Source organism: Procambarus clarkii, chromosome 22, assembly GCF_040958095.1.
Source record: "Procambarus clarkii isolate CNS0578487 chromosome 22, FALCON_Pclarkii_2.0, whole genome shotgun sequence".
Lineage (NCBI taxonomy): Eukaryota > Metazoa > Arthropoda > Malacostraca > Decapoda > Cambaridae > Procambarus > Procambarus clarkii.
In genome coordinates this window covers 3490274-3505293 of record NC_091171.1, presented here as the reverse complement: position 1 = coordinate 3505293, position 15020 = coordinate 3490274, and the positions used below count along the sequence as shown (strand labels likewise).

The 15020-nt window shown below is 52.2% G+C and overlaps 1 protein-coding gene across 1 annotated transcript; it reads right to left on the bottom strand.

Moving 5' to 3' along the window:
• Positions 1–2250: 2250 nt before the first annotated feature.
• LOC138367606 (putative uncharacterized protein ENSP00000383309) lies at positions 2251–13715 on the bottom strand. Its single transcript, XM_069329327.1, has 3 exons — positions 13705–13715; positions 11570–13212; positions 2251–3368 (listed from the first exon to the last, which is right to left on the bottom strand). The coding sequence occupies exons 1-3, from the start codon at positions 13713–13715 to the stop codon at positions 2251–2253; spliced, it is 2772 nt and encodes a 923-aa protein (XP_069185428.1).
• Positions 13716–15020: the final 1305 nt, after the last annotated feature.

Genomic DNA, 15020 nt, shown 5'->3' with positions numbered 1-15020 from the left:
GATTCAACAAGAGGCTCACAACAGTCACTATACAAGGCACTTTACATGTATAGTGACCAATGGTGACTGCCCCCTCCCCTCTCTCTCTATAACACCAACTTTAACTTAAATTTTGGTTATCTGTTAGTAATTGCTCAAGGTTAATTTATCCTTTCAGTAATAACAAGTAAATTCAAACTACAGATTGAAGGAGGCTTGGAGGTAGGAGGTGTGAGGAGCAGCTCACGAGGACGACCTCAGAGTCGAGGGTGAAGGGTTACATCCACATTTAAATAACTATGCATGCCGGCACACACACGCAAGGTGGTGCTCGCGTGTGTACCAGCAGGGACTGTGTGTGTGTGTGTGTGTGTGTGTGTGGGTTTGTGTGTGTGTGTGTGTGTGTGTGTGTGTGTGTGTGTGTGTGTGTGTGTGTGTGTGTGTGTGTGTGTGTGTACACCAGGGTGACTACAAGGAAATGCGTGTAAGTACAAGTGTGTGCACATGAGGGTGATAGGGGTTACATGAGAGCAGACACATGTTAGTGTGTAGTGTGAGGGGGGAGGGCTGGGGAGAAGGGTGAGGGGCAGGGCCCCTGGTGGGTGGGGGTGAGGGGCAGCCCCACCACAAGATAGGGACCAGATAACCTGCCGTAGCGAATGGCTAACTAGGGTCAGCGCTTGCCAGGGGCCACCATGGTCATACAGATACACGCCCCCCGCCCCTGCCCTCCTGCCCCTGCCCTCCTGCCCCACCCCTCCTGCCCCAGCCCTCCTGCCCCGGCCCTCCTGCCCCGGCCCTCCTGCCCCAGCCCTCCTGCCCCGGCCCACCTGCCCCAGCCCTCCTGCCCCGGCCCTCCTGCCCCAGCCCTCCTGCCCGTGCCCTCCTGCCCCAGCCCTCCTGCCCCGGCCCACCTGCCCCAGCCCATCCTGCCCCGGCCCTCCTGCCCCAGCCCTCCTGCCCCAGCCCTCCTGCCCCGGCCCACCTGCCCCAGCCCTCCTGCCCCGGCCCTCCTGCCCCAGCCCTCCTGCCCCGGCCCTCCTGCCCCAGCCCTCCTGCCCCAGCCCTCCTGCCCCGGCCCTCCTGCCCCAGCCCTCCTGCCCCGGCCCTCCTGCCCCGGCCCACCTGCCCCGGCCCTCCTGCCCCTGCCCTCCTGCCCCAGCACTCCTGCCCCAGCCCTCCTGCCCCAGCCCTCCTGCCCCGGCCCTCCTGCCCCGGCCCTCCTGCCCCGGTCCTCCTGCCCCGGTCCTTCTGTCCCATCTCTCCTGCCCCAGCCCTCCTGCCCCAGCCCTCCTGCCCCGGCCCACCTGCCCCGGCCCTCCTGCCCCGGCCCTCCTGCCCCCGCCCTCCTGCCCCGGTCCTCCTGCCCCATCTCTCCTGCCCCGGCCCTCCTGCCCCAGCCCTCCTGCCCCCGCCCTCCTGCCCCCGCCCTCCTGCCCCCCTGCCCCAGCCCTCCTGCCTGTGCCACACATCCCAACACCAGTGCCAGGGAAGGATGCACACCCCGCCCTAGACACAGGCAGGGCGCCTGAGTGCCAACTGTTACAAGGGTTTTATGCCTGATTTAGGCAACCCGTTCTCGCAAATTTAATAAGTCAATATTGACTTATTAAATATGTGCATAGGTGACATACTTAACATAATAGTTTTCCTTGAAAAGCTTCATAGAAAACACCGACCTTACCTAACCTACTTAGTATGTTAAGATAAGCATCTTATTGCTTCGTAATTACAATTATTACCTAACCTATACCTATAATAGGTTAAGTAACAATTGTAATTACGAAGCTATAAGATGCTTATTTTAACATACTAAGTAGGTTAGGTAAGGTCGGTGTTTTCTATGAAGCTTTTCAAGGGAAACTATTATGTTAAGTATGTCACCTATGCACGCAACTAATAAGTCAATATTGACTTAATAAATTTGCGAGAACGGGTTGATGTAGGCCAAGGCTGAGTAGTGGTGGTGGTGCATGGGCCTGTTGGTGGCCTAGTGGCCGGTGTTGTGGAGGACCGCCCGCCCTCACACCACCACCTTACCTTGCCTTTTTATGCTTTCAGGGCTCAACGTCCCCGCGGCCCGGTCCTCGACCAGGCGTCCTGCTTGTTGGATTGGTCAACCAGGCTTTTGGACGCGGCTGCTTGCAGCCTGACGAATGAATCACAGCCTGGTTGATCAGGACCTTAACCCTGAGCGACTTATCCCTGCAGGTATTCCCAAACATGTAACCCCCCGCTCATATCCTAGCGCCTCACAACCAGTCTGCTAGATCACACACACTCAGCTCTGTAGGCCTCACTGTAGGCCTCACTGTAGGCCACACTGTAGGCCTCACTGTAGGCCTCACTGTAGGCCACACTGTAGGCCACACTGTAGGCCTCACTGTAGGCCACACTGTAGGCCTCACTGTAGGCCTCACTGTAGGCCACACTGTAGGCCTCACTGTAGGCCACACTGTAGGCCACACTGTAGGCCACACTGTAGGCCACACTGTAGGCCTCACTGTAGGCCTCACTGTTGGCCTCACTGTAGGCCTCACTGTAGGCCACACTGTAGGCCTCACTGTAGGCCACACTGTAGGCCTCACTGTAGGCCACACTGTAGGCCACACTGTAGGCCACACTGTAGGCCACACTGTAGGCCACACTGTAGGCCACACTGTAGGCCTCACTGTAGGCCTCACTGTAGGCCACACTGTAGGCCACACTGTAGGCCACACTGTAGGCCTCACTGTAGGCCACACTGTAGGCCACACTGTAGGCCACACTGTAGGCCTCACTGTAGGCCACACTGTAGGCCACACTGTAGGCCACACTGTAGGCCACACTGTAGGCCTCACTGTAGGCCACACTGTAGGCCACACTGTAGGCCACACTGTAGGCCTCACTGTAGGCCACACTGTAGGCCACACTGTAGGCCACACTGTTGGCCTCACTGTAGGCCACACTGTAGGCCACACTGTAGGCCACACTGTAGGCCACACTGTAGGCCTCACTGTAGGCCACACTGTAGGCCACACTGTAGGCCACACTGTAGGCCACACTGTAGGCCACACTGTAGGCCTCACTGTAGGCCACACTGTAGGCCACACTGTAGGCCTCACTGTAGGCCACACTGTAGGCCTCACTGTAGGCCTCACTGTAGGCCACACTGTAGGCCACACTGTAGGCCTCACTGTAGGCCACACTGTAGGCCACACTGTAGGCCACACTGTAGGCCTCACTGTAGGCCTCACTGTAGGCCTCACTGTAGGCCACACTGTAGGCCACACTGTAGGCCTCACTGTAGGCCACACTGTAGGCCTCACTGTAGGCCTCACTGTAGGCCACACTGTAGGCCACACTGTAGGCCTCACTGTAGGCCACACTGTAGGCCACACTGTAGGCCACTTGGGGCCAAAGTGGAAAACAAAAATGATCAAGTTGCGTAATGCTAAACACGGACAAAGTTAAACAATTAACACTGAATATCTTAACTAAATAACTTTGAGCGATAACTAGAGTACTGGTGATGTGTGGCGCCTTGTAACCTACCAGCATACACCCATCACAGCCAGCTCGGTCAAACACGCCCAACATGTGTCGCGGTATTCTCTGACTCTTACCCACGTAAGAGGATACGTGAGAGGTAGAGATATCGTAAAAAGTCTCTTAAGAGTTCACATATCGTAATAGGACACGTAATGCTTGCAGATCTCGTAAGTGGACACGTAAGTGCTCCTTTCACCAAGCACACAGGTGTAGTGAATATCACCAAACACACAGGTGTAGTGAATATCACCAAACACACAGGTGTAGTGAATATCACCAAACACACAGGTGTAGTGAATATCACCAAACACACAGGTGTAGTGAATATCACCAAACACACAGGTGTAGTGAATATCACCAAACACACAGGTGTAGTGAATATCACCAAACACACAGGTGTAGTGAATATCACCAAACACACAGGTGTAGTGAATATCACCAAACACACAGGTGTAGTGAATATCACCAAACACACAGGTGTAGTGAATATCACCAAACACACAGGTGTAGTGAATATCACCAAACACACAGGTGTAGTGAATATCACCAAACACACAGGTGTAGTGAATATCACCAAACACACAGGTGTAGTGAATATCACCAAACACACAGGTGTAGTGAATATCACCAAACACACAGGTGTAGTGAATATCACCAAACACACAGGTGTAGTGAATATCACCAAACACACAGGTGTAGTGAATATCACCAAACACACAGGTGTAGTGAATATCACCAAACACACAGGTGTAGTGAATATCACCAAACACACAGGTGTAGTGAATATCACCAAACACACAGGTGTAGTGAATATCACCAAACACACAGGTGTAGTGAATATCACCAAACACACAGGTGTAGTGAATATCACCAAACACACAGGTGTAGTGAATATCACCAAACACACAGGTGTAGTGAATATCACCAAACACACAGGTGTAGTGAATATCACCAAACACACAGGTGTAGTGAATATCACCAAACACACAGGTGTAGTGAATATCACCAAACACACAGGTGTAGTGAATATCACCAAACACACAGGTGTAGTGAATATCACCAAACACACAGGTGTAGTGAATATCACCAAACACACAGGTGTAGTGAATATCACCAAACACACAGGTGTAGTGAATATCACCAAACACACAGGTGTAGTGAATATCACCAAACACACAGGTGTAGTGAATATCACCAAACACACAGGTGTAGTGAATATCACCAAACACACAGGTGTAGTGAATATCACCAAACACACAGGTGTAGTGAATATCACCAAACACACAGGTGTAGTGAATATCACCAAACACACAGGAGGACAAGTAATAATGGTTGCTACTTTCCCCAACAGTGTCTGCGATGGAGGAGGCCTAACTCATGGTGCCTCGCCTTCTACTCTTGTTTCACCACAAATTAAAGATAAAGACGGTAACATTCTATTATGTCGAATTTGGCTTTAAAAATGTGAGTGGAGGTGGCTTCCAGAACTACTTCCATTTAATGCACTCCACTTGTTGAATACTTGTACAGGGTACTTGTATTTCCTTACAGTTCTTCGGCTCTTTTTATGTTTCCAGCTTCCACCTGTGTCCTCTTGTATTATTGTCTCTTAATTTGAAGAATCTATCCTCGTCAATTTGTGTATTACCCCTCAGTATCAGTATCTTGTATGTTGTGAACATATACCCACTCTTCGCTCCATCCTCTACGGTTGTGAGGGTTAGTTTTATTAGCTCATCCTCATAGCCTAACTGTATTAGCTCATCCTCATAGCCTAACTGTATTAGCTCATCCTCATAGCCTAACTGTATTAGCTCATCCTCATAGCCTAACTGTATTAGCTCATCCTCATAGCCTAACTGTATTAGCTCATCCTCATAGCCTAACTGTATTAGCTCATCCTCATAGCCTAACTGTATTAGCTCATCCTCATAGCCTAACTGTATTAGCTCATCCTCATAGCCTAACTGTATTAGCTCATCCTCATAGCCTAACTGTATTAGCTCATCCTCATAGCCTAACTGTATTAGCTCATCCTCATAGCCTAACTGTATTAGCTCATCCTCATAGCCTAACTGTATTAGCTCATCCTCATAGCCTAACTGTATTAGCTCATCCTCATAGCCTAACTGTATTAGCTCATCCTCATAGCCTAACTGTATTAGCTCATCCTCATAGCCTAACTGTATTAGCTCATCCTCATAGCCTAACTGTATTAGCTCATCCTCATAGCCTAACTGTATTAGCTCATCCTCATAGCCTAACTGTATTAGCTCTGGCACCAATCTTCTTGGGTTAAATCTTGGTACTTTTAAATTTTGGCTTTATATATGTTTCAAAGATGCGTATTCCATGCCGGTGGTGCGTATTCCATGCCGGTGGTGCGTATTCCATGCCGGTGGTGCGTATTCCATGCCGGTGGTGCGTATTCCATGCCGGTGGTGCGTATTCCATGCCGGTGGTGCGTATTCCATGCCGGTGGTGCGTATTCCATGCCGGTGCTGCGTATTCCAGTATTGGTATAACAAATGTTGTGTATATTGCCTCGAAGACGTCATGACTTACGTTACTAAACGATGTTCTTATATTTGCCAGCGTCTCATATGCTGCTGATGTTATCCTGTTTGTGTGTGTCTCCGGTGTGGCTGTTGGAGCTATATCCACTCCCAGATCCTTCTCTCTTTCTGATCCCTGTAGTTGTCTTCCTGTTATGGTCTTCCTCATGGTCTCCTTTCTCCCGTTTCCATCTTCATTGCCTTACACTTGTTGGGATTGAAATCCAACACCACCACAACTCCTGGAGTTTGCCAAGGTCCTCCATTAGCTTCCTGCATTCCTCCTCTATTTTCACATTCCACATCAGCTTTGCATCACGTGCAAACACAGACATGTAAGAGCTCTTTCCCTCACATAAATAAGGAGCAGCAGCGGTACCAAGCCTCGTGGGTTCACGTGATTCATTGATCTTTACATCTTGTTGATTTGTTTATCTTGTGATGGAGGAGGTGTTGGGGCAGCTGGAGCACCCGTGTCACTCTTGGTTGTGGTGGAGAGTTGTTGTGGTGGTTGTGGTGTTGTGAAGCTGAGGCGGCAATGCTGGTGCGGAAACGGTACTTGGTAGTGTGGTACTGGTTCTGCAGGTGTTGCTAGTGTGGTACTGCGGGTGTTGTTGTGGGAGACCTCCCCCTGCCCCCACTACCATGAGACAAGACCTCTCCCCTGCCCCCACTACCATGAGACAAGACCTCTCCCCTGCCCCCACTACCATGAGACAAGACCCCTCCCCTGCCCCCACTACCATGAGACAAGACCCCTCCCCTGCCCCCACTACCATGAGACAAGACCCCTCCCCTGCCCCCACTACCATGAGACAAGACCCCTCCCCTTGCCCCCACTACCATGAGACAAGACCCCTCCCCTGCCCCCACTACCATGAGACAAGACCCCTCCCCTGCCCCCACTACCATGAGACAAGACCCCTCCCCTGCCCCCACTACCATGAGACAAGACCCCTCCCCTGCCCCCACTACCATGAGACGTGACCCTGGGTGACCCCACTACCATGAGAGGTCAGTACTGTAAGCACAAAGTGGACGATTAATAGTGTTGGACTTGTGTGACCAGAGGGTGGGGGGGGGGGTCTGAGGCCAAGGGAGGGTGATGGTACCCTGGTAGTCCACTGTGGTAGACCTGACAACAGGTCTGGTTGTCCCAGTTGGTACCTGTTGACAGGTGATCCCAGTTGGTACCTGTGGACAGGTGATCCCAGTTGGTACCTGTGGACAGGTGATCCCAGTTGGTACCTGTTGACAGGTGATCCCAGTTGGTACCTGTTGACAGGTGATCCCAGTTGGTACCTGTGGACAGGTGATCCCAGTTGGTACCTGTTGACAGGTGATCCCAGTTGGTACCTGTTGACAGGTGATCCCAGTTGGTACCTGTTGACAGGTGATCCCAGTTGGTACCTGTTGACAGGTGATCCCAGTTGGTACCTGTTGACAGGTGATCCCAGTTGGTACCTGTTGACAGGTGATCCCAGTTGGTACCTGTGGACAGGTGATCCCAGTTGGTACCTGTGGACAGGTGATCCCAGTTGGTACCTGTGTAGTGACCCACTCCTGGACGCTCACGTTACGCCAACAACTGACAAAAGCCACAAAATTGGCAAATCATAATTGCCCGGCAGAATTCTCACGCTTGCTATTGGTCGGCTGGTTAAGGGCTGGTAGTCTCCATCAGGGCAGTCACACCAACAAATAATATCCCAGACAATAACAGTGTTTGGCTAAACTGGCGCGCGTCGGAGGACCTAAATGCTGCGAAAGGAGGAATCTTAGCTTCTGTTTTTCCACCATATTTCGAAATTAGTAACTTTTTGAAAAGAGCTTCAACAGAAGGGATCTGTCTATACAGAGTCTTCAATAAAAGGGATCTGTCTATACAAAAATCTTCAACAGGAGGGATCTGTCTATACGGAGTCTTCAACAAGAGGGATCCGGCTATACACAAAGTCTTCAACAGAAGGGATCTGTCTATACAGAGTCTTCAACAGGAGGGATCTGTCTACACAAAGTCTTCAACAGGAGGGATCTGTCTATACAGAGTCTTCAACAGGAGGGATCCGGCTATACACAAAGTCTTCAACAGGAGGGATCTGTCTACACAAAGTCTTCAACAGGAGGGATCTGTCTATACAGAGTCTTCAACAGGAGGGATCTGTCTACACAAAGTCTTCAACAGGAGGGATCTGTCTATACAGAGTCTTCAACAGGAGGGATCTGTCTACACAAAGTCTTCAACAGGAGGGATCTGTCTATACAGAGTCTTCAACAGGAGGGATCTGTCTATACAGAGTCTTCAACAGGAGGGATCCGGCTATACACAAAGTCTTCAACAGGAGGGATCCGGCTATACACAAAGTCTTCAACAGGAGGGATCTGTCTATACAGAGTCTTCAACAGGAGGAAGATCTTGGTGTGTGTGAAGGACTCTACGTCTCAGCCAGAAGGCGCTTGTCAGTCTAACGCAAGACAAGATAATATATCTTCAGGTATTTTGACTTTCATTAAATTAAACTGTTGATCGGATCATGAGTTTTCAACACGACTGCAACAAAAACTTGCAGATGCTGTTCATGGAGCTGATTCCTGAGGCTTTATTATTATTATTTGACTCTTTACTCGGGAGGATGAACAATAACCCTGAATTAGAATGATTGAACAAGAAAATTGTATTTTATCTACTTCCAAACTAAAGTTACTACAGTATTCACTGATCGCATTCAAAATGTGCCTATTTCTAAAGTTAATTGGGGGAATAAGTTATTTTATCGAAGCTCATGTATATAAATAAATTTGTCATTGTATTAAATTTTGTAATTGAAATGTTTATTGAGGAATAAGTACACACAAACTGATGAGGCAGCTCAAGCTATTCTCACCCCAAAGTATATGTGATAAACATATACTTTGTGATATTTCAAGAATATATACCGGGCTGTCAGTGTTCCCAGCTTCTCATTTGTCACAACATTTACATCATACTGTAGACTTGACCTTCGTTAAGAACTAGAGTATACTTGCCGGCTGGTCAGTATAATGCTTGTGACCGTATACTTGCCGGCTGGTCAGTATAATGCTTGTGACCGTATACTTGCCGGCTGGTCAGTATAATGCTTGTGACCTTAATGACCCTCGCAAAAGAAATGTCTAAATATTTGGACATTAAAATATTTGGTTAAGTTAGGCCAGTATTTGGCCTAACTGAACCTATTCTAACTAAACTATTATCTAACGTAACTTACCTATAATCTAACGTAACTTACCTATAATCTAACATAACATACCTATAATCTAATCTAACTTACCTATAATCTAACGTAACTTACCTATAATCTAACGTAACTTACCTATAATCTAACCTAACTTACCTATAATCTAACGTAACTTACCTATAATCTAACTTAACCTAACCTATAATCTAACACAACTTACCTATAATCTAATCTAACTTACCTATAATCTAATCTAACTTACCTATAATCTAACCTAACTTACCTATAATCTAACGTAACTTACCTATAATCTAACTTAACCTAACCTATAATCTAACCTAAGTTACCTATAATCTAACTTAATCTAGATTTTCATCAGCACTAACAATTTCTTAAACAGGAAAATAAGCGCCAGGAGGCCAAGTCACCAACAGCAGCACATAAGCAGCTGGAAGCAGAAGCAGCAGCAGCATCAGTCTCTACTAATACGACCCACCGATACCTTGAAGGCGTCTCTCCACCTCCCTCACCATGACCGGGGCGCCTGCGTGGTGAGGACGGGAGCCAGGAGCCTCCACCTCCCTCACCATGACCGGGGCGCCTGCGTGGTGAGGACGGGAGCCAGGAGCCTCCACCTCCCTCACCATGACCGGGGCGCCTGCGTGGTGAGGACGGGAGCCAGGAGCCTCCACCTCCCTCACCATGACCGGGGCGCCTGCGTGGTGAGGACGGGAGCCAGGAGCCCCCACCTCCCTCACCATGACCGGGACGCCTGCGTGGTGAGGACGGGAGCCAGGAGCCTCCACCTCCCTCACCATGACCGGGACGCCTGCGTGGTGAGGACGGGAGCCAGGAGCCTCCACCTCCCTCACCATGACCGGGGCGCCTGCGTGGTGAGGACGGGAGCCAGGAGCCTCCACCTCCCTCACCATGACCGGGGCGCCTGCGTGGTGAGGACGGGAGCCAGGAGCCTCCACCTCCCTTACCATGACCGGGGCGCCTGCGTGGTGAGGACGGGAGCCAGGAGCCTCCACCTCCCTCACCATGACCGGGGCGCCTGCGTGGTGAGGACGGGAGCCAGGAGCCTCCACCTCCCTCACCATGACCGGGACGCCTGCGTGGTGAGGACGGGAGCCAGGAGCCTCCACCTCCCTCACCATGACCGGGGCGCCTGCGTGGTGAGGACGGGAGCCAGGAGCCTCCACCTCCCTCACCATGACCGGGACGCCTGCGTGGTGAGGACGGGAGCCAGGAGCCCCCACCTCCCTCACCATGACCGGGACGCCTGCGTGGTGAGGACGGGAGCCAGGAGCCTCCACCTCCCTCACCATGACCGGGACGCCTGCGTGGTGAGGACGGGAGCCAGGAGCCTCCACCTCCCTCACCATGACCGGGACGCCTGCGTGGTGAGGACGGGAGCCAGGAGTCTCCACCTCCCTCACCATGACCGGGACGCCTGCGTGGTGAGGACGGGAGCCAGGAGCCTCCACCTCCCTCACCATGACCGGGGCGCCTGCGTGGTGAGGACGGGAGCCAGGAGCCTCCACCTCCCTCACCATGACCGGGGCGCCTGCGTGGTGAGGACGGGAGCCAGGAGCCTCCACCTCCCTCACCATGACCGGGGCGCCTGCGTGGTGAGGACGGGAGCCAGGAGCCTCCACCTCCCTCACCATGACCGGGGCGCCTGCGTGGTGAGGACGGGAGCCAGGAGCCTCCACCTCCCTCACCATGACCGGGGACGCCTGCGTGGTGAGGACGGGAGCCAGGAGCCTCCACCTCCCTCACCATGACCGGGACGCCTGCGTGGTGAGGACGGGAGCCAGGAGCCTCCACCTCCCTCACCATGACCGGGACACCTGCGTGGTGAGGACGGGAGCCAGGAGCCTCCACCTCCCTCACCATGACCGGGGCGCCTGCGTGGTGAGGACGGGAGCCAGGAGCCTCCACCACACAATAAGAAGCTTGGTGATGGGGATGGTTCATGGTGGCGCGGGTGGAGGTGTGCGTGTCGGGGACAGCCGTGGCTAGCTCTGGAAAATTGACGATCAGGAAGCGGTGTGAGAGAGGGAAAATACTCTGGGAGCATCTGACTCACAGAGGAGGAGGGACGGGGTTGTTGCAGCGCAAGTCTTCGGTGGCAATGTTGCCAGGAATAGTGAGGGGTGAGGCAGGAATAGTGAGGAATAGTGAGGGTGTGGCAGGAACAGTGAGGGTGAGGCAGGAACAGTGAGGGTGAGGCAGGAACAGTGAGGAATAGTGAGACGACTGAGGCTTGGTCTGGAGCACTGGAGACTGTGGCTTGGTCTGGAGCACTGGGGACTGTGGCTTGGTCTGGAGCACTGGGGACTGTGGCTTGGTCTGGAGCACTGGGGACTGTGGCTTGGTCTGGAGCACTGGTGACTGTGGCTTGGTCTGGAGCACCTGGCTTGGTCTGGAGCACCGGTGACTGTGGCTTGGTCTGGAGCACCTGGCTTGGTCTGGAGCACTGGGGACTGTGGCTTGGTCTGGAGCACTGGGGACTGTGGCTTGGTCTGGAGCACTGGGGACTGTGGCTTGGTCTGGAGCACTGGGGACTGTGGCTTGGTCTGGAGCACCTGGCTTGGTCTGGAGCACTGGTGACTGTGGCTTGGTCTGGAGCACTGGTGACTGTGGCTTGGTCTGGAGCACTGGGGACTGTGGCTTGGTCTGGAGCACTGGGGACTGTGGCTTGGTCTGGAGCACTGGTGACTGTGGCTTGGTCTGGAGCACTGATGACTGTGGCTTGGTCTGGAGCACTGATGACTGTGGCTTGGTCTGGAGCACTGGTGACTGTGGCTTGGTCTGGAGCACTGGGGACTGTGGCTTGGTCTGGAGCACCTGGCTTGGTCTGGAGCACTGGTGACTGTGGCTTGGTCTGGAGCACTGGTGACTGTGGCTTGGTCTGGAGCACTGGGGACTGTGGCTTGGTCTGGAGCACTGGTGACTGTGGCTTGGTCTGGAGCACTGATGACTGTGGCTTGGTCTGGAGCACTGGGGACTGTGGCTTGGTCTGGAGCACTGGTGACTGTGGCTTGGTCTGGAGCACTGGGGACTGTGGCTTGGTCTGGAGCACTGGGGACTGTGGCTTGGTCTGGAGCACTGGGGACTGTGGCTTGGTCTGGAGCACTGGTGACTGTGGCTTGGTCTGGAGCACTGGGGACTGTGGCTTGGTCTGGAGCACTGGGGACTGTGGCTTGGTCTGGAGCACTGGGGACTGTGGCTTGGTCTGGAGCACTGGGGACTGTGGCTTGGTCTGGAGCACCTGGCTTGGTCTGGAGCACCGGTGACTGTGGCTTGGTCTGGAGCACCTGGCTTGGTCTGGAGCACTGGGGACTGTAGCTTGGTCTGGAGCACTGGGGACTGTGGCTTGGTCTGGAGCATTGATGACTGTGGCTTGGTCTGGAGCACTGGTGACTGTGGCTTGGTCTGGAGCATTGATGACTGTGGCTTGGTCTGGAGCACTGGTGACTGTGGCTTGGTCTGGAGCACCTGGCTTGGTCTGGAGCACTGGGGACTGTGGCTTGGTCTGGAGCACTGGTGACTGTGGCTTGGTCTGGAGCACTGGGGACTGTGGCTTGGTCTGGAGCACTGGTGACTGTGGCTTGGTCTGGAGCACTGGGGACTGTGGCTTGGTCTGGAGCACTGGGGACTGTGGCTTGGTCTGGAGCACTGGTGACTGTGGCTTGGTCTGGAGCACCTGGCTTGGTCTGGAGCACCGGTGACTGTGGCTTGGTCTGGAGCACCTGGCTTGGTCTGGAGCACTGGGGACTGTGGCTTGGTCTGGAGCACTGGGGACTGTGGCTTGGTCTGGAGCACTGGGGACTGTGGCTTGGTCTGGAGCACTGGGGACTGTGGCTTGGTCTGGAGCACTGGGGACTGTGGCTTGGTCTGGAGGTGCTTTCTTTATTAACCTTTATCAGTTAATAAAGAATTACTACAGATTAATAAAACTAAATATTAAACAGTAGTTTGGAACCGAGGAGAATGTAAAGCAAGAAAATCGGAAGATTACTGTATATAAAAAGATGAAACAAGGGAATAGAACCATAGAACATAAATAGGGAATAGAACATAAAAACACATATGTATCTTTTGCTAAAAATTCTCCTGCTTCAAATTTCTGTTTATTATTTGTCTTTATTTATACCACCAAAGGCATTATATTGGGTGTGTCAGCCTGTTGCTTCAGCCTCCAGCTCGCCCACCTCTCATATTTCCATTTAATTAATAATAAACAGTGTTCTGTAAGAGAAAATGTGATTTTTTGTTCTATGATTTGTGGAGTTGTGCTCACTGGAGGTGTAAGTAGACGAGGTAGACGAGAGTAGAGGTAGACGAGGGTAGATATATAGCTTAAGCTACTCTATCCTGTTGAGATGTTGGTATTAATTCAATAAACGTACCTGAACCTCATCAGCGTTTATTGAACTCTTTTTCGCTATATATGACTTGGTTATAGCCTCAAGAGGGGCGGGGGGGGGGGGGGGGGGGTCTAGGCACCACTAAAGCTGCAGGTGTGTAAACATATGTGGCAGTCTTACATTTGTCTTCAGTACTCACTGTAACCATCTTCACTACACACCATCACACCTTCCCTTCCCATCACCACCTTTTCTCCCCCCTCTCTTTCCCTATTCCCCTCCCCCCCTCCACTCCCTCTTCTCATCTTCCCACCTTCCATTCTTATATATGGTATGTAAGAACTCATCTTACTAAGATGAATCTTAGTGAGAATGAAAATATTTTATTAAAATTGGAAATTACTGAAAGTTGCCATTTCATGCAAAGATGAGAGTGAGACATCGGGCTCGACCCCGACCAGCCTATGTCTGTGTTCACACAACACACACCTGGACTACCACACAACACACACCTAGACTACCACACAACACACACCTGCACCTGTACTACCACACAACACACACATGTTATGGAATACCCAGACCGGAAGGGTGATGGAGAAGCTTCAGAGTAAAACACAAGGGTCCAAATCACCCAGGACACCAGACACACTGGTCGAGGTGTGACACAAGGGTCCACATCACCCAGGACACGAGACACACTGGTCGAGGTGTAAGACAAGGGTCCACATCACCCAGGACACCAGACACACTGGTCGAGGTGTAAGACAAGGGTCCACATCACCCAGGACACCAGACACACTGGTCGAGGTGTGACACAAGGGTCCACATCACCCAGGACACCAGACACACTGGTCGAGGTGTGACACAAGGGTCCACATCACCCAGGACACCAGACACACTGGTCGAGGTGTAACACAAGGGTCCACATCACCCAGGACACCAGACACACTGGTCGAGGTGTGACACAAGGGTCCACATCACCCAGGACACCAGACACACTGGTCGAGGTGTGACACAAGGGTCCACATCACCCAGGACACCAGACACACTGGTCGAGGTGTGACACAAGGGTCCACATCACCCAGGACACCAGACACACTGGTCGAGGTGTGACACAAGGGTCCACATCACCCAGGACACCAGACACACTGGTCGAGGTGTGACACAAGGGTCCACATCACCCAGGACACCAGACACACTGGTCGAGGTGTAAGACAAGGGTCCACATCACCCAGGACACCAGACACACTGGTCGAGGTGTAAGACAAGGGTCTACATCACCCAGGACACCAGACACACTGGTCGAGGTGTAAGACAAGGGTCTACATCACCCAGGACACCAGACACACTGGTCG